The following is a 23,653-nucleotide window of genomic DNA, read 5'->3' as shown; positions in this document are numbered from 1 at the left end:
CTGTAAATGTTCATTAAAATTAATAAAATTTAATATTTAAAAAAGGATAAAATGGGGCATGGAATAATGAAGTGCAAGAGTACTAAATCCTCATCTTCGATATAGAAAGTGAATGTTGTAGTTGTTGTTGTTGTTGTTGTTGTTGATTACCTTCGAGTCGAGTACAACTCATAGTGACTCTATGAACAAAGGACCTGAAGGCCCCTCTACAACTACTGACATTTATTAAAGTTCATAGAGTTGCTGGAGGCATGTTGCTTAGGTAGTGGATGCCACACCTGCTTCCAAACCTGTCATAATATGTTACTGCTGTTATGTGCCCTTGAGCCTCATGCGATGTATAGCGACCCTACATATAGCAGCTCTGAACCCTTCCCTGTTCTGAGCCAGTCTCACTGACTCCGACACACCAACCTCCATTGCCCCAGTTACTGTATCAATCCATCTCATCCGAGATCTCCCTCTCCTGCGTTGTCCATCCAACCTCCAGAGCATGATGTCCTTCTCCAAGGACCGGTCTCTCCTGGCCATGTGCCCAAAGTTAAGAGCTTCAAAATCCTAGCCTCCAAGAAGAGACTTGGTTTCACCCTCTTTGACATCCCCATGTAGCTCTATGGTTGAATTTTCTCCTTTCTGCAAGACATGTTTGTTTACTTTCTTAGCAGTCCATGGGATATTAAGTACTTTTCTCCAAAATCACAGTTCAAAGACATAAGATCTTCTTCTGTCATCCTTATTCATGGTCCAGATCTCAGACGCACAGAAAATTATTAAAAAGACCATAGCCTGAAGCACACACACTTCAGTCTTTAAAGAGACATCACTGTTCCTTAATATTTTGGCCTGTCTGTGAGGACTTTTGTTGTCTTGATGCCGAGGTGTAATCCATACTGAGAGTTGTAGTCTTTGATGTGCTTCAAGTTCTCTCCACTTTCCACAAACAAGGCTATGCCATCTGTATAATACAGGTTGTTGATTCTTCTTCCCCCAACCCTATGGCCATGATCTTTTTCATATAGTCAGGCTTCTCTAACTATTTCTCAGTTTACATAATGAATGTTGGTGGTGGTGGTGGTGGCAGTGTTGTTGTCAGGGGCCACCAAGTCGAGTACTACCCATAGCGACCCTATGAACAACCAGTCTGAACTCTGTTGTATCCTGTGTCATCCTCAGACTTCCTGACACACTAGTGACCACTACAGCAGTCACTATGTCAATCCATTTGGTTGAGGGTCTTCCTCACTTTCGACAACCACTCCATTTTTCCAAGCATAATATCCCTTTCCAAAAAAACAGTTTCTCCTAGCAACATACCTGAAGTAAGTGAGATAAACATTTAACATCTTTGCCTTCAAGGGTCACTCTGGCTGTACTTTCACAAAGATATATTAGTTTGTTCTTCTAGCAGTTCATGGAATACTCAGAGGTCTTCTTTAACACTATAGCTCAATGGCATTAATTCTTCTGTCTTCCTTACTCAATGTCATGCTCTCAGATGCACAGCAGGTGAACAGAAAGACTACTGCCTGAGTTAGATACACCTTAGTCCTCAAACTGAGATCACTGCTCCTGAGTAATTTGGAGATGTCCCTAACAGTAGATTTTTCCATTGCAATACATTGCTGATCTCCTGACTGCTGGTACCAAGGGTGTTGACTGTGGATCCAAATAACATGAAATTGTTGACAAATTTTTTCTCCATCTGTCATGATGCTGCCTATTGGTCCAATGGTAACAATATTTCTTTTCTTAATGTTGAGATGCAATCCATGTTGAAGGCTGTATTCGTCGATCTTCTGCAGCAAGTGCTTCAAGTCCACACTTTCAGCAAGCAAAATTGTATCATCTGCATAAAGCAGATTACTGAGGAGTAATCTTCTGATCTTGATGCCATTTTCTTTTTCACAGATTTCAGCTTCTTGAAGAATTTGCTCAGCATATAGGTTGAACAGGTATGGATAGAAAATACAACCTTATCACACATCTTTCTTAACTTTAAGCCATGTAGTGTTCCCTTGCTCTGTTCACACACTAGCCTCTTTGTCTACATTTAGGGTTCACATGGGCACTACTAAGTGCTCTGGGATTCCCATTCTTCTCAATGTTAGCTGTAACTTTTTATGATCCAGCCAAATGCCTTTACACAGTCAATGAAGCATAAAGAGACATTCTTTAGGTATTCCCTATTATTATTTTTTTTAAGATCAAACTGTTTTATTCAGATATTTCTGGGGAAGAGGCAAAGAGGTGGGGAAAACAAGGTTCAACAATTGCAGTCTGGCCAGGATCATCCACATGTCGGAAACACCAATGGCGCTATTCCCTACTTTCAGCCAGGATCCATCTGACATCAGCAGTGATACCCCTAGTGCCACACCCTCTTCTAAATTCTGCATGAACACCTGGAAATTCTCTTTCTATATACTGATCTAGTACTTTTTGAATGATTTTGCTTGCCTGTGATATTAATGATACTGTTCAACCATTTCCTCATTTTGTTGGATCACCTTTCTTCGGAAGAGGAACAAATAATCATACATAGTGAATAGGTATGTTGAAAGGATTCCATTCTGTAACATACCTCACCTGATATAAAACCATGTGGTATCTGTTTTTTGGTTCATAAACAGGTTTTTAAAGAACATAAATAAATGTTCTGGAATTCTCATTCTTTTCAATGTTATCTATAATTTATTATGATTCATACAGTCAAATCTTTGTACAGTCAATAAAACGTTAAGTAAATATCTTTCTGATATTCTTTGTTTTAGAGCAAGTTCCACCTGACACAGAAATTATTCCCCTCATTTCAAGGTCTCCTCTGAATCCAGCCTGAGTTTTTCACTGTACTCTGTCATGTACTGCTCCCCCTTTTTTTTTCATAATCTTCATCAAAATTTTATTTAGGACATTTTATTTAGGACATGGATAATTTCTACACCCTTTTGGATCACTTTTTTTTTAGAATGGGCAAAAAAAAATGGATCTCTTACAATGATTTTAGCATAAATGTTTGAGCATATTCAAAGCTGCCTCTATATGCTAAGACACCATAACTGATATTCCATTAGTTCCTGGAGCCTTATTTTGTGCTCCTGCTTTCACAATAGCAAACAAATTATTATTTACAACATGGGTTCCACATGATTTTACATTCAAAGAGATTATTCATTCAACTATGCCACCTCATTTCCCTGACAAGAATAGTCTTTACTTTATAGATGATGCAACAGATATCTACTGTTTGTCTATTATTTACACAGACAGTGCTGTCCTACCTCCCAAAGAGGGGAGAAAAGAATTTCATGAGTTAGTAATATACCTTAGTTTGCAAATAATAATTATATGAAGTGCAAATAGTACCTTGAATAAATGCAGAGGCAGAAGGAAATTGAAAAGTTCACAAAAAATGGAAATGGCTGTGATCCGGGAAGACGGTATGGAAGAAACAAATTATGGACTGTAATCTGACATGCAGAATTCAGATAAAGTGAGAAATAGCAGGGGGGAAAGTATGATAGAACCAACTACATAATACGGGAAAATAACTCAAGTATAAAAATTTATCATAGTAACTGTTAATTTTTCACTATTTAGAAAGATACCATTATGTGGATTTTAATGGAAGATAAAGAATCAACACAAACAGGAAAAACCATTCTTGTTTGATATTCTATATGCGTGTAGGAAAATAGAATCAATGCTGATATTATCAATCTTAATGCCTATATTCTTTTTACCCTCACATTCGCTGCCAGTACTGATAGTAGAAATGATGTAATTACAACCTTTGTTCTTTCTCTCTCTCTTTCTACATGTATACAGTTACTCAATTCTTCAGGAGTTAAGTCCATTGAATTCACACTCCATGAATAACTTGGCTTGGGTACAACACAATGGCTGCATTAATCAAATGAGTGTTCCTTATCCCATTCAGAAACCAAAGATTTCTCATTCTCTTATTTACCCCATATTCTCCAAAGCCACATGTTACAGTGAGTGTTGATCCTTCCAAAGAATCCCACCAGTAACACCAAATACAATCACAATCCAACACGGAGGATGAAAAATGTTTCAACATTTAACCCAACACACCACCTCATCATTCTATCAATATAGCATTTCCCGGATTCCTCTCAACCCCAGACCATGCATCAGTATTTCGTCCAGCTCAACGATTAGGAAGGCTTCGGGAAGCTCACACAGATGTTGAGGCTGTAGCTATCCCAGGTGAGCCAAAGAAAAACACCCAAAGAGTTACAGTTAAGAGCTTCTTTAGCCACATGCTAGGGAAAAGACAACACCCTAGGGGAACTAAGGGTGGAGATTGGGCCATGTCTTTCTAGCAAGGCAGGCAAAACTAAAGCAGCAGGTCCAACTCTCAAAGACAGTGTGGTCTAGGAAAGCTAAAATTTTCAGCAACTCCAAACAACAGTAATATATACTCACCTTAATGTGCTCAAGCCAATGAGTAGACTCTAAGTTAGACAACCAGTGAGTTTCCTCAATGTTGGGGTACACAATCTCCTTAAGCTTCCGTAACGATTCTCTCATAACATGAATATTGTGGATATCAAGAAAAACTAGTTCTGCATTTTGATAGGCATCTTCGCTTTCATAACCTCCACCCTTTGCCTGGAAAAAGGCACACATCACAGGAGATCATTAATGAACATTGTATGTGGACATTATTAAAATATCATAAAAGACCCCGCAGCATGGAAAATGAGACATATACTAGTCACTAGGCAACGTCTAAGTTTCCTAGGTGGCATAAAAGGTTTGTTCTTGATTGCTAACCTAGAGGATGGAGGTTCAAACACACCTAGAACTCACACAGTAGCACTACGTAAGAGAGTCCTGAGATCTACTTCTGTTTAATTAACGGCAAAAAGAACCTAAAGAGCCATTTACTGTGTAACGTTTAGGGTCACCAGGAGCTGGAATCAACTTGACAGTAACTGTAAGAAGGGAATACTAAATCATATACATGTTCCAGTGGGATTTTTCTGTTAATATTAGTTGTTCTTTATTTGGGGAAGGCCCTGACAGCATACTTTCCCAATGCAACATGTCTTTTGATTTCCTAATTACTACTTTATGGTTGTTGATGGTAGCCTACAGTCTTGCCAAAGAGCTCAAACTACATATGAAAAAACTTCTGGGTTTATCTGTAAAATCTGAAGGAAATTCAGAGTACAGAGGCAAGTTTTATCCCATTTTAAAAGCATAAATTGGGCAAAATTAAGCATATAAGATACTCTACAGATTAAACAATAATAGTAGTATGGAGAGAAAAGTTAGGGAAAAGGTATACTCAACTTCAGAGTCTAGGAAAATATATTTTGGCAGGGAAAGCATAAAGAAATGCAAAGAAATGATCCCAATATAATACAGACTCTACGCGCACAGCCTGCTCCAGTGCCATTCTTGAATTCAGTGCTGTTTGAACCACTGTTGCAGCCACTGCATCAGTTCATCTTGTTGAGGGTCTTCCTCTTTTGTACTCTCTACTTTATCAAGCTTAATGTCTATCTCCAGGAACAGACCCCTCCTCAAATATGACCAAAGGATACAAGACAAAGAAAGCATCACCATCTTTGCTTCTAAGGAACATTCTGGAGAGCTTAGTGGCTGAGAAAGTTTTAATTCATGATGCGGGTCATGGGGTCAAAAGAATATGTGCCATTACAAAATTTCTTAAGCTAGAAAAAAAAGTCTTATTGTGGAGCTTTTTTAAAAATGATTGCAACAAGAACATATACTTTTGCAAAATAATAAAGATGGAATTTCTACAGTCATATGTGTTTGTGAATGATGTGAAAAATAGTATGACGAGGAATACAATACTTTCCTATCTCCTTTTCTGCCTAATACCGCTCTCTCTCTGAGTTTACCAACCAGAAAACAATCCTAAATCTCATTCCTTCTAATTCATAGTGCAAAGTTTAGAAAGGAAACAGTTTCTAGAAGAATGTATGACTGACTCTTGACTATGGGCTCTGAACACATCTAATTTTATCTTTGTTCCCTGTAACTGAAGTAACTGATAATGGTTTAGGATGGCATATCCCTCTCTTAACTCCTGTTAAGAGGGATTATTTATAATTTTACAGGGAATGTCTTAAACATATAATGTCCTTGAAAAGCTGAGTAGGATGAAAGCACTTAGGTAAAAAGATGATCACCCCATACTATTTCTAACAGAAAGGGAAAAAATAAACCAAAACCAACCTAAATATCCAGTAATAATTGCCTTTATCTTTACTATGCAACTAAAACTAATGTTGCAGACGATACTTATTGATATGGAAAGATAACAGTATTTGTTTTAAAAGTTGCAATTACCTTAAAGAAACAGCAATAATAGTCATTACAGTCAGGCTATTTGGGAGTAAAGAGTTTGAGGGATATAAAGTTTTTAAAAAAGGACTTGCATAATAATTTATAAACTATACATTTTACCTTTATCTGAGAAAAGAGTTACTTGGTGAAGGGAAGATTTCTGTTTTTAAAATTATTAGGTATATCTGGGTGGGGGTTTTTTGGGGTTTTTTTTTTTTAAGGCTAGCACTTAACTAGAAAGGAGGCTGCATGGCAGATATATAAATGCCATAATATGCACTGAAGATAAAGTTGTTATTACAAAGACGTGGTTATGCAGCAGGAGTTTCTGCAATCAAGCCAGTGGGTTTTGTTGGAAAGGGAAGGGTCTCAACACACAGCAACAGACTGACTACGTGGCTCCAGTGGACAAACATGGGTGATTGGCTTAGGCAAGTGTGAATTCTTAAGAGAAATACGTTTTCCTTAAAATGAAGCTGACAAGGGGAGCTCTGGTAGTCTAGTGGCAAGAAGCTGCACTGCAATCCCAGAGGCGCATGGTTCGAATCCACCAGATGCCCTGCCAGGAAAGGAGGGACAATCTCCTCCTGTACCAGTCAGATCTGATTTGACGGTACACAGACACACAAAATAATAATAAAATTAAAAAAATTTTTAAAAAATGAAGCTGACATATTTAGAGCACATAGGGCATGATGTGAGTTTCAAAGTCTGGTAGGTAAAACAAAAGGAAAAAACCACACAGGTAACGGAAACATTCACTCACGGCAGATTCTGAGCATGAAAACTGCTTTCTGAATGTATCATCACCTTTCCTCTCGGCAGGGGCTGCTTCCTGTATTATAGTATTTCCTACCTTAAGAAAACTTGAATTATTTGCGCAAAAGTAGGTTTAAAGTGTATCATTCACATTTGGAACTCAGCAACCTGGAGTCCTATTTTCAGAATTTTTAACTATATCAAATACACTATGTAAGATACTGGGATAGAGATCCCAATTTGAAACAACTGGTGCCTATGGTAATTCAATGTCTTGTCAAATGCTTTTACAGATTGGTTGAAATGTCATTGTTGTTATACACAATTATGCCTTTTTTAAAAAGCTTATTAACACTTTATCAGTTTATATTTAAAGATACTAAAGAACAACAACAAAAAATTACAATTACCTGATTTTATTTCAAAGATATATAACCATGTATGTGAGAGGTGTAATTTGTATAACCACATACAAATCTAGAGCGAGATAATGTACACGTATAAATCGGAGGGAGTAACAGAAAGGTAATTTTTTAAAACAAGTTGTTCCTATTATTTCCTGTTTTATTTAGTAAACTACGTCAAAGAATTCAAATTTCCACTCCATTATGCAAACCTTCTACAAGAGCAATCAGGACTATTGTTACAGCTAACTGTAAGTTCTTTGGAGACCGAGTAACTTCACAGGTCGAGGGAAGTCATTAGTAACAGTGAGTGAGAACACTGCTTTAACTCTTAGAGCAGTGCTGTATAAGAACTTAAGCATAATTCATGAAGTTGGAGAATAGGGAAATAAACGAATAAATGCTAACAATGTACCATGTAACTATGGTTATGTACTAATTTTTATTAATGTTTTTTAAACTCTTAAAATAATCATAACTTTTTATTCTCAGCATCACTGTTACTTAGTGCTAGCTACTGTAACAGAATTTTCCATTGCTTCCTATGCACGTAAACGCTGGACAAAGACTAAGGAAGGCCAACAAATAAATCTCTTCAAATGGTGGTGCTGGTGAGGAGTACTGAATGGACTATGGACTGTCAAACTACAGGGTCATAGAATCTGTGCAGCCAGGATGCTCAGAAGAAGTAAAGACAATGAGACTTTGGGCAAGTTATGAGGAGATGCCAGTCCTTGAAAAAGGACATTATCTTTGAAAAAGTCACGGATCAGCAAAGGAAAGATGGATTCACCATAAGATGGGCAGACACAGGGACTGTTACAACCAACTAAGCATGGTGGAGATTGTGAGGATGGCATAGAATGAGGTACGATGTTGATCTGTTTTTACACAGAGTGACGGACTATGAGCTGGAGTCAGCCTGACAGCGTCTAACAACAACCATAACGGAAATATCCCGAGTAGCGCAGGAGAGAAAGACCCTCAATGAGATGGACTGATTAGGTGACTGGGGTAATGGGGATAGGTTTGTCAGAGACAATAAGATTGGCAGGGGATAGAGTAGGGCTTAGGGCTGTTGTACTTAGGGTCACTATGAATCGCAGGCAACTAGACTGCACATAACACACAACAACAACAACAGGTGGCTTTACACTCAGATATTTACTTTCTCACAGTTCAGCAGACTAAAGTCTGAATCAGGGGACAGTCTCGAGAGGAAAGCTTTTTTTTCTGTCAGCTCTGGCTGCTCTTGGTCGTGGCATCTTCTTGTGGTCTTGACATCTGTCTTCTCCACATCTTTGTTCCTTCCACTGGCTGTTAATGTTTTTTTTTAGTCAAAAGATTATAGATTTAAGGTATATCCTACACTAATACTGTCTCATCAACATAACAAAGGCAACCCCTTTCTAAATGGGGTCAAACCACAGATACAGAGGTTAGGATTTACAGCACATATTTTGGGGAAGTTACAATTCAATCCATAACACTCACTTTTCAAATGAGAAAACTAAGGTCAAAAAGATTGTATAATTATCTTAAAATTATAAAACAATCAAGAAGGAATACTAGGATTGTAATCTACATCTTCGTTATTCTAAAATCTGAAAGAACTCTTTCTGCTAGACTGTGGTTACTGCCAAACATGGCTGATGTATGAAACCTGCTTAAAATGAGCTTAATGAAGGAAAGTGGAAACAATCTCACCTTATTGGCAACAGCATTAACACTTGGTCTGGCATCAAATATAAAGATTTTATGAGACTGGGCGTTGGAGTCCATGATGGCCTGAAGGTACTTTTCATCTTCTTTACTTCTCTTCCCGCTCACTCCTACCATGGGCTGGCTACACCTGGTGATCGTAGCTTGACTTTCAGGATGAAGCCACGAAAGAACCTTAACGGGAAAAATGGTGACACAGACATTGCATCGTACTGCTCTCCAAAAACACTATTCCAGAGAGCTTGGCTTTTTCGTTGGATCCATGCCTAGCCATGGAAACATTCCAGAGGAAAAATCATCACCTTTCTTTACAGCTACCTCTAGCACCTGGAAAACTTGGTCCTAGTTCTTTAATAAGCTTTTATAAAACTGATACTGGGAAGTGTTATTTCTAGGAAAAAAAAGACACATTAATAGAGCCTAACTAAATGTCACTTTTAAACTTTTAGTACTGGTTAGCAAAATCACCCAACTATAAGGTCGTCAGAAATGATGAAACTTGAATTTTGTACCTGAAGCTATTTGGACTGATCTTCCTGGGATCAGGCATTCACCATCAATTTGTCAAATTTGTTGTTGTTGTTGTTGTTATGTGCCACCGAGTCGTTTGTGACTCATAGCGACCCTATGCACAACAGCCCTAAATCCTGCTCTATCCTGCGCCAACCGCACTGCCTTCTGACACACCCATCCCGATTACCCCAGTCACCTAATCAATCCATCTCATAGAGGGTCTTCCCCTCCTGCGCCGTCCCTCCACCCTCCCAAGCATGATGTCCCTCTCCAAGGACCCGTCCCTCCTGGCAACATGTCCAAAGTATGTCAGACGAAACCCCAGAATCCTTGCCTCCAAGGAGTAACTTGGTTTAATCCTCTCCAAGATGAATCTGTTTGTTTTCCTGGCAGTCCATGGTACATTCAGTACTCTTCTCCAGCACCACAGCTCAAAAGCACCCACTCTCTTTCTGTCCTCCCTAGTCATTGTCCAACTCTCTGATGCATAACAAGCGATTGCAAAGACCATGGCCTGTATCAGGCGCACCTTAGTCTCCAGAGAGACACTGTTGCTCCTGAGTACTTTAGAGAGGTCCCTAACAGCAGACTTTCCCATCGTGATACGCTTTTTGATTTCCTGACTGCTGGTGCCAAGAATGTTGAAGCATTTTTTTAAAAAAGAGAAAGAAAGAGAGTACACAGTAAATAATGTACATGGCTAACTTTGTTTTCCAGAGATCGATCACACAATTCTATGAATTTCTCTATACTTTACACCACACCCCAGAAATTTACTGAAGTTACTCCTCTGGTTATATATATATTTACTAAATAACTCAATCTGTGATAAAAGACCTGCTGCTACAGCTAACTTTTATCTTGCATCCATGCCTGGGCTCTGCTTTTGTTTAAGTTCTTCATTCCCCCATTCATTAATCTCAGTATTGTATATAGTACAAAAGTATTTGCAAAGACTCCTTAAAGCTTTATACTTACTGGAATACGGCCCCTTGATCTGAACGATGCTACACGTTTTAATTCTTCATCAGGAATATTGGCTGGCACAACCAAGAGGGCAGGGTAGGTATCACACAACTCATATCGCTCATTTACCTTTGTTATTCTCCAGCTTTCATTTGGAATTCCCTACATGTAAAACAAAATATAAGATGCATTACTACTAACTAAAATATTACAAGTACCGAAAGCCTCTCTACTCAACCTTTTCTTTTCACTGCTCCTCTCATGAAGCACTCTGAACACTTTTAGTCTGCCTGCGCCAATCTGGCCTTGAGGATTAAAATTCTAATGCAAGAAGCCCTGTGTTCATTTTGTCATACATTTTTATACTAATGAATTAAATATAGATTGAGTATGGGGCCTTCTAAGTATATGCCAAAGAAAAGAAGAAAACAGGATGAACACAAATGTTACCAATCTTAAAGGTAAAAAAAAGTCTCATTCAGTTATGACTGGAAAACTGATTTTGCTGCCAATCATCTTGTGGAGTTTATTATTCAAAATAGCTTTCCTCGCCACTAAATTTGACTTTGCCATGTGGATGGGTGGGAATGTATGAGTAGAGTGTGTTAGCTTATCCACAAGAGCATTGGCTATTCTCACCAATCTACCATTAAACTGAGCAGATCCAGAAGCAGCAGGAGAAACCTCACTGCCAGGAAAGAAGAGCAAGCAAGGAAGCAAGGGAATGCAACTCATTCTTCAGGATCAGAGCAACAGCCACAGAGGCCATGGCAGAGAACCAGAGGCCTGACAAGAGATGGGGTGCTGCTTGGGGCTGCTGCCCCCTACAAACAGAAGCAGTGCTAGGCTAAGAGCCTTTGCCCAAGCTTGCTGCTGAACTTGAGGGTGGGAGTATGGAGAGGGGGAGAAACAATACTGGCAAGACTGAGAACTTTATAACACTAGCCTTAAACTTCAAAGTTCATGGCTGAGGTGCCTGCAAGCACATTTCAGATGCTGTCCTGACTGTATTCTGCTACTAACCTGAATTATAGTCTTTGGACTTCCCCGATATGGTTCCATGTGGTCTGTGGGCTATCACATCAGATTTTGGAACCAGTAAGGCAGTAAGATTGATGTTGAATAGAAAGAGGTACAAGAGCGTAGAGGACATGTCTGACCTCATGGGAAGTGGTTTTGTGTTGCTGGTGTTGTTAATGGGGACAGTTCACCTTTGTGAAGTTTGTTAAAGTCAGATAAGTCTATCCCCACATGACCCTTACTTTTTTTTACACATCTATACAGAGATTTTGAAGGTTAAGAAATCAGCAGAATCCTCTTTAATCAACACTTACACAGCTAAAAGTAAAATTTCAGTCCTATGTTAGAATAGTCTAATGAGCATGTTGTTAATCTACAACATTAGAAAAAGGAAATAACAAAAGGCCAAAAGGAAAATCAGGCAAAATAATGTTTTAAAACACAACAATCATTAAGTTCTCACATAGTCTTTCAATAGCACCATTTTATCAAAGTGTACTGTTTTACTTATAAGAACTGTGGGCACAGTGGTTAAGTGTTAAGCTTCTAACGAAAGGTCAACAGACTAAACCCATCACCAGCTCCAGGAGAGAAAGATGTGGCAGTCTTTTTCCATAAACATTACAGCCTTAGAAACCCTTTAGGTCACAATGAGTGTTTAGGCTAGTTTACACATTCTACCAGTTGCCATCAAGTGATTGTTACAACTCACGGTAAACTTAGAAATACTCAATACACCTGTGGTTTACGGGGCTCATTGTTTAAAATAACATGTGTAGGACAGTGCCTTTGACTGTTACAGAAGCATGCAAATAAGAGTATGTAGACAACTAATAAGAGGGTTGGCAGTTTTATCATCCTGCAAACTTAAATTGAATGGGTTTTGAGGCAGAAGATTAGTAAACCATCACCAGTAAGAAATACAGAATGCAGTGCTCCTTCTTAGGGTCAGAGATTCCCGTGCAAGACAAACAGTCTGAGAGAGAGTCACCAAAGCAACAAGAGCAGAGAGAGAGAGCTGATTTGGGACTGTCAACTGTAGAGCCAGAGTCAGGCTCCTCTGCCCAAGCTGGCTGGAAGTCTGGTGGTGGTGGTTGTTAGGGGTGCTGTCAAGTATGACTCATAGTGACCCTCTGAACGACAGATTGAAACCTTATCCTCTCCTGTGCCAACCCCACAATTTCTCACACACTCAAGTGCACTGCTGCAGTCACTGTCACTCCACCTGGTTGAGGGTCTTCCTCTCCTTTGCCATCCCTCCACCTTCCCAAGCCTGATGTCACTCTCCAAGGAATAACCACTCCTAGCAAGATGCCCAAGGTACGTTAGATGAAACTCTGTCTTTTTGCCTCTAAGAAGCACTCTGGTGGTATGATCACTGGCAGAACTAAGAGAGATTTGCACAACTGATCTAAAGCTGAGAGTGTGAAGGGCAAAGGGTGTGTGAACATGCCTGCCCAAGAAGCAGTCCTAACTGAAGAACTGGATATTTCCAACTTGAATTGTAACCTGAAATATAATAGCAAGCACTGCTCTGAGTTCTATGTGGTCACTGCAATGGATTCAGATCTAGCAGCAAAGCAGTGAGTGTCCTGGGCAAGATGGTTGGTGTTAGAATTAGCAGAAGTAGATGTAAGCGTGTAGGGGCATGCCTGACCTCATGGGGATCAGTTTTGTACTATCTATGGATAGTTTGGATGGGGACTGCTCCCATTTGTGAAGCTGGTGGAGGCAAGAGGAGGCTGCCCTCACACCACCTTCCATTCTTTATAAAACCTGAATTAGTCCATCTTCTGTTCTACTGAAAATAAAGCTATTATAGTAAGTTACTATAGTAGGTTAGAATTAAGGAAATAAGTGTTTCCTAAATTATATGAGCCTTTCCAATTCAAATCACAAAAAGAGAAATGAAACAAACCAAATTATACTTTAAAATACATTTATTGAGCACCCAATATACATAAGCATCATACTAGTCTCTTTACATATTTACACGTTATTGTATTAAGGCTTTATTCACTTATTTTGTAAATAAACTTTGGCATGGACTCTAATTTAACCAAAGCCATACATTAGGAAGTGACAGAGAATAGCATTCCTATAAATTCTAAATCTATACTTTTTCTCTAAAATTACACTGTTCCTCAAGGAAAAAAATAATCATTATCTTAATTAACTAAATTGTTACACAAATCTGAAGCCAGGATTCACTCTCCTTCAGAGTCCTATTTACCAAGGTGCAGCCAAATAGCTCAAGAAGAAACAAAAATTAGTAAAGAACAGAACATTTCTTCCCAGTAGTCATGTGATAAATACAATTAAGAGTCTTCCTCCTTAGCCCTCAGGTGTTTTTTCATTGTTGTTGTTGTTGTTGCTGGGTGCTGCTGAGTCAACGAAGATTTACAGCAACTCTGTGAACAATAGATCTGAACACTGTCCTATCTTACTAGTCTGGTCCCCAATTGCCCCTTATGTTCTATAGCTTCCTCTCCTGTTTTTCTTCTTGTTCAACTGTATATACACTGAACCACCACTCAGGTAAGATTATTGCTTATTTCCAGAAACAAGAGGAAGATTTCATTTCAGGTTTGAAAAATATTCATATCCTATTATTAAAAGTAGAGTTATTTGTTAAGTTAAAAGAAAATGGTATTCAAATTAGAAACTTGCATATCATCTTTACCTTCTCTGCGTACAGCCAATCAATGACCAATCTCTATCCTTTTCATACCAAAAGTAATAGCCAGAAGTCTGCCCACTTCTCTTAATCTTTACAACTACATCCTGAATTCAGGCCATTACCACTTCTTTCCTGCCTCCATTCTTACCCTATGCAACTCATTCTCTATACTGCTTCCACAGTAGTCTTTTGATATTCAAAAATTAGTATGATACAACCACTCTGGAAGTCAGTTTGGCGCTTCCTCAAAATGCTGAATTTAAAAATTCCATATGACTCAGCTATTCCACTGCTTGGAATATACCCTGAGAAAATGAGAACTGAAGCACAAACAGATTTGTATACCAATGTTCATAGCAGCATTATTCACCAACATAAGAACATGGAAACAATCCAGATGCCCAAGAACAGTCAAATGGATTGAGAAATTATGATACATTCACACAATGGAATACTATGTAGCACGCAGGAGCAAAGATTTTTTTTAACTACTGCATTACACCGATGGCACAACCCTGCTTGCTAAAACTGAGGAGGACCTGAAGCGCTTGCTGCAGAAGGTCAAGGACTGCAGCCTTCATTACGGATTGAAGCTCAACATCAAGAAAACAAAGATTCTCACCACTGGAACAATTGGCAGCATTAATATGGATGATGAAGAGATTGAGATAGTTAACAGTTTTCGTTTACTTGGCTCCACAGTTAACACTCTTGGTACCAGCAGCCAGGAAATCAGGAGTCTTCCTCTGATCCTTAAGCCACATTCTTTTTTATATATTCCATCTTCTTGAATTATTTGCTTAGAATTAAAACTAAGTATGGTGAAAGAATGCAACCCTGATACACATTTTTTCCAGATTTTAAACTGCATAATATCCCCTTATTCTATTACAAGAACTATCTTTTGATCTCTACACATGCAATGCACAAGCACACAGAAGTGTTTTGGAATCCCCATTCTTTGCAATATTAACCATAGTTTATGTTGATTTATAAAGCTAAGTGCCTATGCACAGTCAATAAAATACTGGTAAACATCTTTCTGGTATTCTCTGCTTTCTGATATGAGCCATCTGACATCAGCAATGATATCTTTCCTTTCATGTCCTGTTCTGAATTTGACTTGAATTTCTGACAGTCCCCTATCAATGTACTGCTGTAATAATTTGTTATTTATCTTCAGTAAAATGTTACTTGCCTATGTAAAATATACAGTCCAGTGGTAAGAATCTGCGCTGCAATCCTGAAAGAACATGGTTCGAATCCACCAAGCTGCTCCTTCTGGAGAAAAATGGACAATTTCCTCCCATGTAATTAACTGTCTCTGACAACCCACTGGAGGGTTAAGTGTGGTTCAGTTCTGACTCGATGGTACCCAGCAACAACGTGATATTAATGATAATGTTCAATAATTTCTGTATTTTGATGATGACCTTTCTTTGGAATGGGGGGAAACATGAATCTCTTCCAGTCAGTTGGTCAGGTAGCCATCTTTCCTCATATGCCAGCAAAGACAAGTACTGCCAGCACTGTATCACTGTTTGTTGATAAATTTCAAGCAGTATTTCACCAATTCCTGGAGCCTTGATATTCACCAATTACATCAGTGCAGTTTAGACTTCCTCCTTTAGTACAAATTTATTATATGTCATCACTTCAAACTGTGGAATATCTACCAATTCTTTATGGGGCAGCAACCCTGTATATTCTGATTTTTTAATTGAACTTGGGTATTCCATGCTTATTAAACAATACATTTAATTTATAGTTCAGAGTTTCTGAAGACCATGCTCACTGTTTTTATATTGAACGTTTAATATTTTCTAAACCGAATACATGGCCATCAACTCTATTTCAACTCACAGACCCTCTGTGTTTCCAAATTTTCATGAAAGAAGGAGATGACTATTCTCCCATGCAGATGGTAGAGTCAAATGATCAATTTTCTGGTTAGCAGCACACATGTATTACACACTGTTACACTTTTAAAAAGCGTTCCTTTTTAAAGTGAACTAAAGTTTTTCTTGATCTATCCACAAATTCCAGGATGCTCTTTCTAATCACGATGGACATTGACAAGTATGGCTATTAATAATGAATGCTGTTCATATTCTAAAATACATAGGGTGAAATATCAGCCAGCATTGACTAAATATCATCACTACTTGTACTATCTAGAGCGTGCAATTCAGACAGACAAGAGATGCCTCTAAAGTATGAGAGAAAAACCCATTTCTTTGGCAGTCTGGTGCACTCAAAATCACTTGTGTATGCACAGACATTTAGAAAACCACATGTATAAAAGATGAAAGTTCAGAAAAATCTAAGAAAAAAAAATCTGAGAAGACTCTATGCTTTCACCTCTGGTTGATGCCTCAATTTTTACTTCAGGCTGATCCATAGGCTCAGTGCCAAATTTGCTAACTGATGAAGGAAGATACTGGCCCAGAGTCAACTGACAAAGACTAAGAGAGGTATTTCTGTTTTGTTTTGTTCTCTGCCAAAACAAGAGGTGAACACACACAAAGGAACAGAAGTTCAGCCAACACGCAGGTCCAGGAAATTTGTTTCTGCAAAAACAGACAGGGAAAGTGACCAAAAAAATTAACTATTACATCTTTCATCAAAGTGAAACCACCAACTCTAGAGCAGGCAAAGAGCCTGATATCTGGAGTTACCACATTATAACATGCAAAGGTTCCGTTTTCAACAATAAATAGTATGGCATGCAGAGTTAGAGAAAAGATTTATCATGCAAAAGAAAGATTTAAATGGCAGAATATAGGAGACATCCCTGTGGAAGCCTAGACAAAATACTAGATAAAAACTTTCTAACAACAGTTTAAATATGTTCAAAGAGCTAAAGGAAACACAAAGAACTAATGAAAATCTGCTTTAAAAATTAACAAAAAAGCGATCAATAAAGAGAAAAAAATTATTATAAGTAACCAAACTCTCCGAAACTACATAGTACAATAATTGAAATGTTTAAAAACTTTACACAAAGTAGTCTAGAGTAGATTTGAGAAGACAACAGAATCAGTGAATTTGATGACAGGATAATTTTAATTATAGAGTCTATGGATATAAAAAAAAAATTAAAAATATATGAAAAGTAAACAGAGCCGAAGAAATCAGTGGGGCATCATTAAGCAAATCAATATATGTATTATGGGCATTTCAGGAAAAGAAAATAAGAGGAAAAGGGGAAGAAAGAATATTTAGACCCTGGATGAGATGAACTGACACAGGAACTGGGGATATAGGCAGTAATAGGGGTAGAGAAGTGAAACTGGCTCAAGATCAGGCATGGTTCAGAGCTATTGTAAACAGAGTCTCTATGAGTTGCAGCTAACTTGTAACAACAACAACAACAATGGCCAAAACCTTCCCATTTGTGATATCACATGAATCTACATCTCTAAGGAGCTCAACAAACTCCAAGTATGATAAACTGATAAATGCTGAGACATATCAAATTCTAACTCCTAAAAGTAAAAGATTCTAACTGCCAAGATTCAAAGAGAGAATCCTGAAAGCAACCAAGAGAAAACCAAATCATTTTATCAGCTGATACTCAATAAGATGAAATGCTGATTTCTCAGTAGAAACCATGGAAGCTAGAAAATTGCACAGTGAAAGTGGTAAAAGAACTGTTCCGTTTATTGATGAAGGTTACAAATAGGAGTTAGATTTATAACTATTGCTTTTATTGCTGTTATTGTTGTATATAGAGCTATAAAATAGTCTGAATACTATGAATTTGTGTTCAAATGTGGGGGCATTCCCGTAATGGTACTGACCAAAGTAAGTCAATGTTATCTTAGTATAATACAACAACAATGCACAGTGTCCTCTGCTAAGATATGAAACTGTCAAAATTTTACATGAAGATAAATTACAAGTAATAAAGCTAGTTAAATATTTTTCAGAATTTTAGAATACAGGAGTTAAACATAGGATATACATATAAGGAAAACACTAAGTAAAGAATTGAGTATATAGTAAAAATTTAAAACCTATATATATTTATCATTTATTTTATTTTTACGGAATTGAAAAATGCTAAACATTTTAAAAATAAACCAATATACTTACAAAAAGTAAAGGTTCCTAAATATTAATGTACTCTGAAATGCTGTTCAAAGAACTAAAAGGCAAACCACCAGGCTCAGCCTTCATATTAAAAACCAGAATGTAAAAATCTGGAAAATTATAGGGAGTTGCTTTTACCCATAAAGGCTTTGTGGTTGTCTAGTGGGGATACTGGGGGAGGGGTGTTAGAGAAAGAACAGAGAACACTAAACTAAAGACATTCTTACAAAAAGGAAAAAATACATACATACCTGCCGTCTATATTCTAAAAGAGGATCATATACTTTCCAGCCATTTTCAGAAAATACTTCTTTGTATTCAAAGGCAAAAAGGGGCTACGAAAAAACAGAGAGTTAGCAGCTGAGCAAGATGTTTACAGAGATGATGAATCAGAAATATCCTTACCAGGAGTCATTGGAGAGAAGATATCCTTGTGGGAAAGGTAGAGAGGATCAGCGAAAGAAAGAAAGACCCTCAAGGCGATGAATTGACACAGTGATTACCACCATGGGCCTAAGCAGGACAGAGATCATGCAAATAGTACAGGGTAGGGCAAGGTTCAGATCTGTTGTTCACTGGTTCACTATGAGTGGTAATTGACTTGATGGCATCTAATAACAACAAAAATATTATAAAAAGGATAAAAGAGACTTTCTGGTATTTTAAAAAAAAATTAATAAAGCACTGGGGGAAAAAAAGAAATATCCTTACCAAGTTTTTATTTCCCTATCTATGAGAATTTTTTTAATTAATCTTTTCTATGTTGTTTTAGTTCTATCTTAAAATTTTGCAAATTTTTTGGTTTTCACACATCTTCCACAGAGAAGCACAGAGACCCTTCACTAAGATTTACCAAACTTCTAAACATGTTGGAAGCTGTTGTAAATATGCTTCTCAATAAAGTAAAAGCTACAAACCAAAGATATATTCTGATATAATTAACCAGTTTGAGATAGTAGCTACCCTAAGGTAAGCAGCTTTGACATCTTATATTTTCTAAAACAAATTAAACAACTTTTAATGTTTGCATATAATTAGTGATCTGAGAACCCATAAAGACATTTAAATTTGCTATTTTATATAATATTATATATTATTTTTATATATATAATGACAGAAACAACTGTGATATAAAATTAAAACACTGAAATTGATGTCAAAAGGCCATTACTGAGTTCAAATTCTACCCTATATTAGCAATCTCCTTGAGTCAAGTGCTCTCTAAATGGAGGGGGGGGGTGTATAAAATAATATCTATCACCAGAAGGCAACTATAAAATTTAAATGATGTAATATAAATGAAAGTGTTTAACACTGTTAGCCCATAGAAGAAACTTAATGTTTACCTTTCTTTCTTTCTTTCCCAAAATTGCTAGTTCTAGTCTTAAATTCCAATTCCAAAGGTGCTCAAATACTAATGAAGAATATATATAGCTTTTCATCATGGAAACAGAAATAGAAGGGGAAAGATCATATAATTATAGACTATGAGTGCTGAAATGAGCCTCAAAAAAATCAGCCAGTCTGGCTTCTATGCCTGAAGAAACTGGTCCAAGAGATTAAATGAAACCTTTATTATTCACCTGATTAAACAGCAAAGTAGGAACATGAATGATCCTAGGTAGCTTAGATAATTTCTTTATACTATGCCAATTAATAAAAATATTTTAAAGATAAGAAGGATTTTACCAGGTTATTAGAGACGGGGAATGCATATTTCATTAGATTCTCAAATATAGACCTTCTTGTTCGTCCCTCAGGTTTATGAGCAAACCGTAAATTCCGGATATCCTAGAAAAGATTTAAAAGTCAAGTCAATTAATTTTTATTTGTTGTTGTTGTTGTTGTTGTTGTTATGTGCTGTCAAGTGGTCTGCAACTCATAGTGACACTATGTACAACAGCCCTAAACTCTGCCCTATCCTGTGCCAATCTCAACATCTCCGACACACCTAGCCCCATTACCCCAGTCACTTAATCAAGCCATCTCATCTAGGATTTCCTCTCCTGCACTGTTCCTCCACCCTCCCAAGCATGATGTCCCTCTCCAAGGGCTTGTCCCTCCTTGTAACATGTCCAAAGTATGTCAGACGAAGCTTCAGAATCCTTGCCTCCAAGGAGAAGCCCGGCTTCACCCTCTGAAGGACAAATCTGCTTGTTCTCCTAGCAGTCCATGGTATATTCAACACTCTTCTCCAGCACCACAGCTCAAACGCATCAATTCTCCTTCTATCCTCCCTAGTCATTGTCCAGCTCTCTGATGCATAGCAAGTGACTGCAAAGACCATGGCATGTATCAGGCGCACCTTAGTCTCCAGACTAACATTGTTGCACTTCAGTACTTTAAATGTCTCTACCTGCAGGCTTTTCCATTGCAATACGTCTTTTCATTTCCTGGCTGCTGCTGACAAGAATGTTGACTGTGGAGCCAAGCAAACCAAAACTGTGAACAATCTCAATCTCTTCATTATCCATTATGATGCTGCCAATTGGCCCAGGGGTGAAAATCTTTGTTTTTTTTACATGGAGCCTCAAATCATACTGAAGACTGCAGTCCCTGACCTTCCACAGCAAGTGCTTCAGGTCCTCCTCAGTTTTAGCAAGCAGGGTTGTGTCATCTACATAACACAGATTGTTGATGATTCTTCCTCCAATCCTGATGCCACATTTCTCTTCATAGAGCCCAGCCTCCCAGATAATCTATTCTGCATAAAGATTGAAAAGGTATGGAGACAGGATGCAGCCCTGGCGTACACCCTTCCCAATTTTGAATCATGCAGTGTTTCCCCATTCTGTTCTGATGCCTGCCTCCTGGTCCAAGTATAGGTTTTGCATTAGCACAATCAAGTGTTCTGGGATTCCCATTCTTCTCAGAGTTATCCACAGTTTGTTATGATCCACATAGTCAAATGCCTTTGTGTAATCAATGAAACAAAGATAGACATTCTTCTGGTACTCCTTGTTTTCAGCCTAGATCCATCTAACATTAGCTACAGTATCCTTAGTACCACGACCCCGTCTAAACCCAGCCTGCACTTTCGGTAGTTCTCTGTTGATGTGCTGTTCCAGTCATTTCTGGATAATCTTCAGCAGAATCTTGTTAATGTGATATTTTTATTTAAGAAATAAATAAAATTACTTAACATTACCATATAAAAGTTAAGATTCATTAGTGAAGGACACAAAATTAAATCAGACAACTGATCCTGGAGGCAGGGAATTTGTGATTTATTGAGTAAATAAACAAAAGTATACATGTTCAAATACAGCATCAATAAGGAAAATAGCAACAGACCCGGCAGTGTTTCATTATGTTGTGCACAGGATCAGAATCAAATCAGTCAGAATCAACCTGATGGAACCTAACAACTATATAAGTTTGCTAGCATTGAATCAAATTTTATTTGTAAAAAAAAAAAAGAAGTATACACTCAATGGCACATAACAACAAAACCATACTATATTGGTTGTTTTTTACTTAAGCCTCTTGTTTAGAGTCAACAAAACCTCAGGAAGAGTCTGTATTTAAAAGCTGATTTTTAATATATTTTGGAGGAACATTCTTCTTAGTGGCACAGCACTCTTTGTCAATATGCTGTACTGAGGTAACCTGGGGTTGCTATGATGCTAAACCTTGTGCCACTGAGGTGTCAAATGCCCTAATGGTTACCCATGGTGGACAGTGTTTGGTGGAGTTCCCAGTTTAGACAGGTTTGGAAGCAGGATTGACATCCACTTCCTATACCACGTGCCTCTGGAAACTCTATGAACTTGGAGAAATGATGATAGTTACAGAAAGGCTTCAGGCCTTTTGTTTATAGGGTCTCTATGAGTGCTGCTTGACTAGACGGTGATCATCAACAACAAAGCACTTGAACACAGACAAATTCTAAAGGCCGAGAGTTTAACTCTGCACATGGAATCTGGTCACTCTGGCGGCCCAGTCCACAGAGAGTTGTGCTTTAAACCCAGAGTGGTGTCTCTCTGGTGGTTCACAGACACCAGTAACTTCCCAGGAGGAAGAGGGGCAATCTCTTTTCATATGATTTACAGCTTTCAAAATTTGCTGGAGGGTCAGTTATCAGTGGGCTGCAGCTCGTCAACAATGTGTTGAGTATTTTGTTTATGGATTCAAATAGGTAACTGAAGAAGGTAGCATTTGACACAAGCACTAAACACATTAGAAGTATTGGAAACTTAATGTCATGACTGATACCCACTTTCAGTTCATTCTCTTTTCCTATCAAAGGCCATTTTCTGTAGTGAATTTCCTATTAAAAACCCTGATGAGCTGTTATTACATGTTATTTCATGTGTCTTCATTCCAGTTATGTCTCGTGATTTTTCTACCTACCATCCCCTTCCAGAACTCACTGCTATTGGATTTTCTCTTAATAAATTTCCTGCTTCTATTCCCTGTCTAAAGAATTTCCTTCATTCTATGTTCTAGTACTTTGATGCTGACAAGTAAACTCTGAGTATTGTTAACTGCCATTAGGTTGGCTGCTAACTCACAGCAGTTCTGTGTAACAATAAATAAAACATTGTCCAGGCCTACATCATCTTCATAAACAATTGCAGAATGGACTGTTAAGAACCACAGGGTTTTCAATGATTTTTTAACAGAGACTGGCAGGCCTTTCTTCTTAATCTATGCTGAAAGCTCTAACAAAACCTGTTAGGGTAACACAGCAGCCTCTACTGACAGGCAGTGACTAAGCATGATGTACAAAGGCCGGGAATCAGACCTATATCTCCTGCACGGATGCAGAGACTCTCATCACTGAAGCACCAATGTTCCCAGAACTCAAAATAGATCAGTGATATCATCCAGGATATAAGGCTGCATCTGATAAAGACCAAAGCCACTTCCCATTATTTATGATAAAGGGAATTTCGACTGTTAAGCTGAACACAGACATGTATGTTCTTATTTACATACATCTTAAGGGTATTTGGGGGGGAGGGAAAGGAATTAACAATAAATTCAAGATGTGAGAATGGCATAGGATAAGGCCAGGTTCAGCTTCATTGTTCACAGGGTCACTGTGAGTCACAGTAGACAAAATAGCATCTAACATGTTGTTGTTGTTGTTATGTGCCATCGAGTCGTTTCCGACTCATAGCGACCCTATGCACAACAGCTCTAA

The 23,653-nt window shown here is 37.9% G+C and overlaps 1 protein-coding gene across 1 annotated transcript in view; it reads right to left on the bottom strand.

Moving 5' to 3' along the window:
* Positions 1 to 23,653, bottom strand: part of MTMR2 (myotubularin related protein 2) — a 149,555-nt gene that overhangs the window by 42,790 nt on the left and 83,112 nt on the right. The window contains exons 6-10 of the mRNA XM_006887358.1: positions 20,194 to 20,295; positions 18,756 to 18,839; positions 10,722 to 10,871; positions 9,216 to 9,404; positions 4,450 to 4,635 (exon numbers count right to left, since the gene is read on the bottom strand). Of these exons, the coding sequence (XP_006887420.1) occupies positions 4,450 to 4,635; positions 9,216 to 9,404; positions 10,722 to 10,871; positions 18,756 to 18,839; positions 20,194 to 20,295 (711 nt within the window). The remainder of the gene's footprint in view (positions 1 to 4,449; positions 4,636 to 9,215; positions 9,405 to 10,721; positions 10,872 to 18,755; positions 18,840 to 20,193; positions 20,296 to 23,653) is intronic.

The sequence above is a fragment of the Elephantulus edwardii genome, unplaced genomic scaffold, assembly GCF_000299155.1.
Source record: "Elephantulus edwardii isolate Elephantulus edwardi_28Jun2011 unplaced genomic scaffold, EleEdw1.0 scaffold00056, whole genome shotgun sequence".
NCBI lineage: Eukaryota > Metazoa > Chordata > Mammalia > Macroscelidea > Macroscelididae > Elephantulus > Elephantulus edwardii.
Note: the sequence above shows the minus strand (reverse complement) of the source record. Positions and strands in the feature narration are given on the sequence as shown.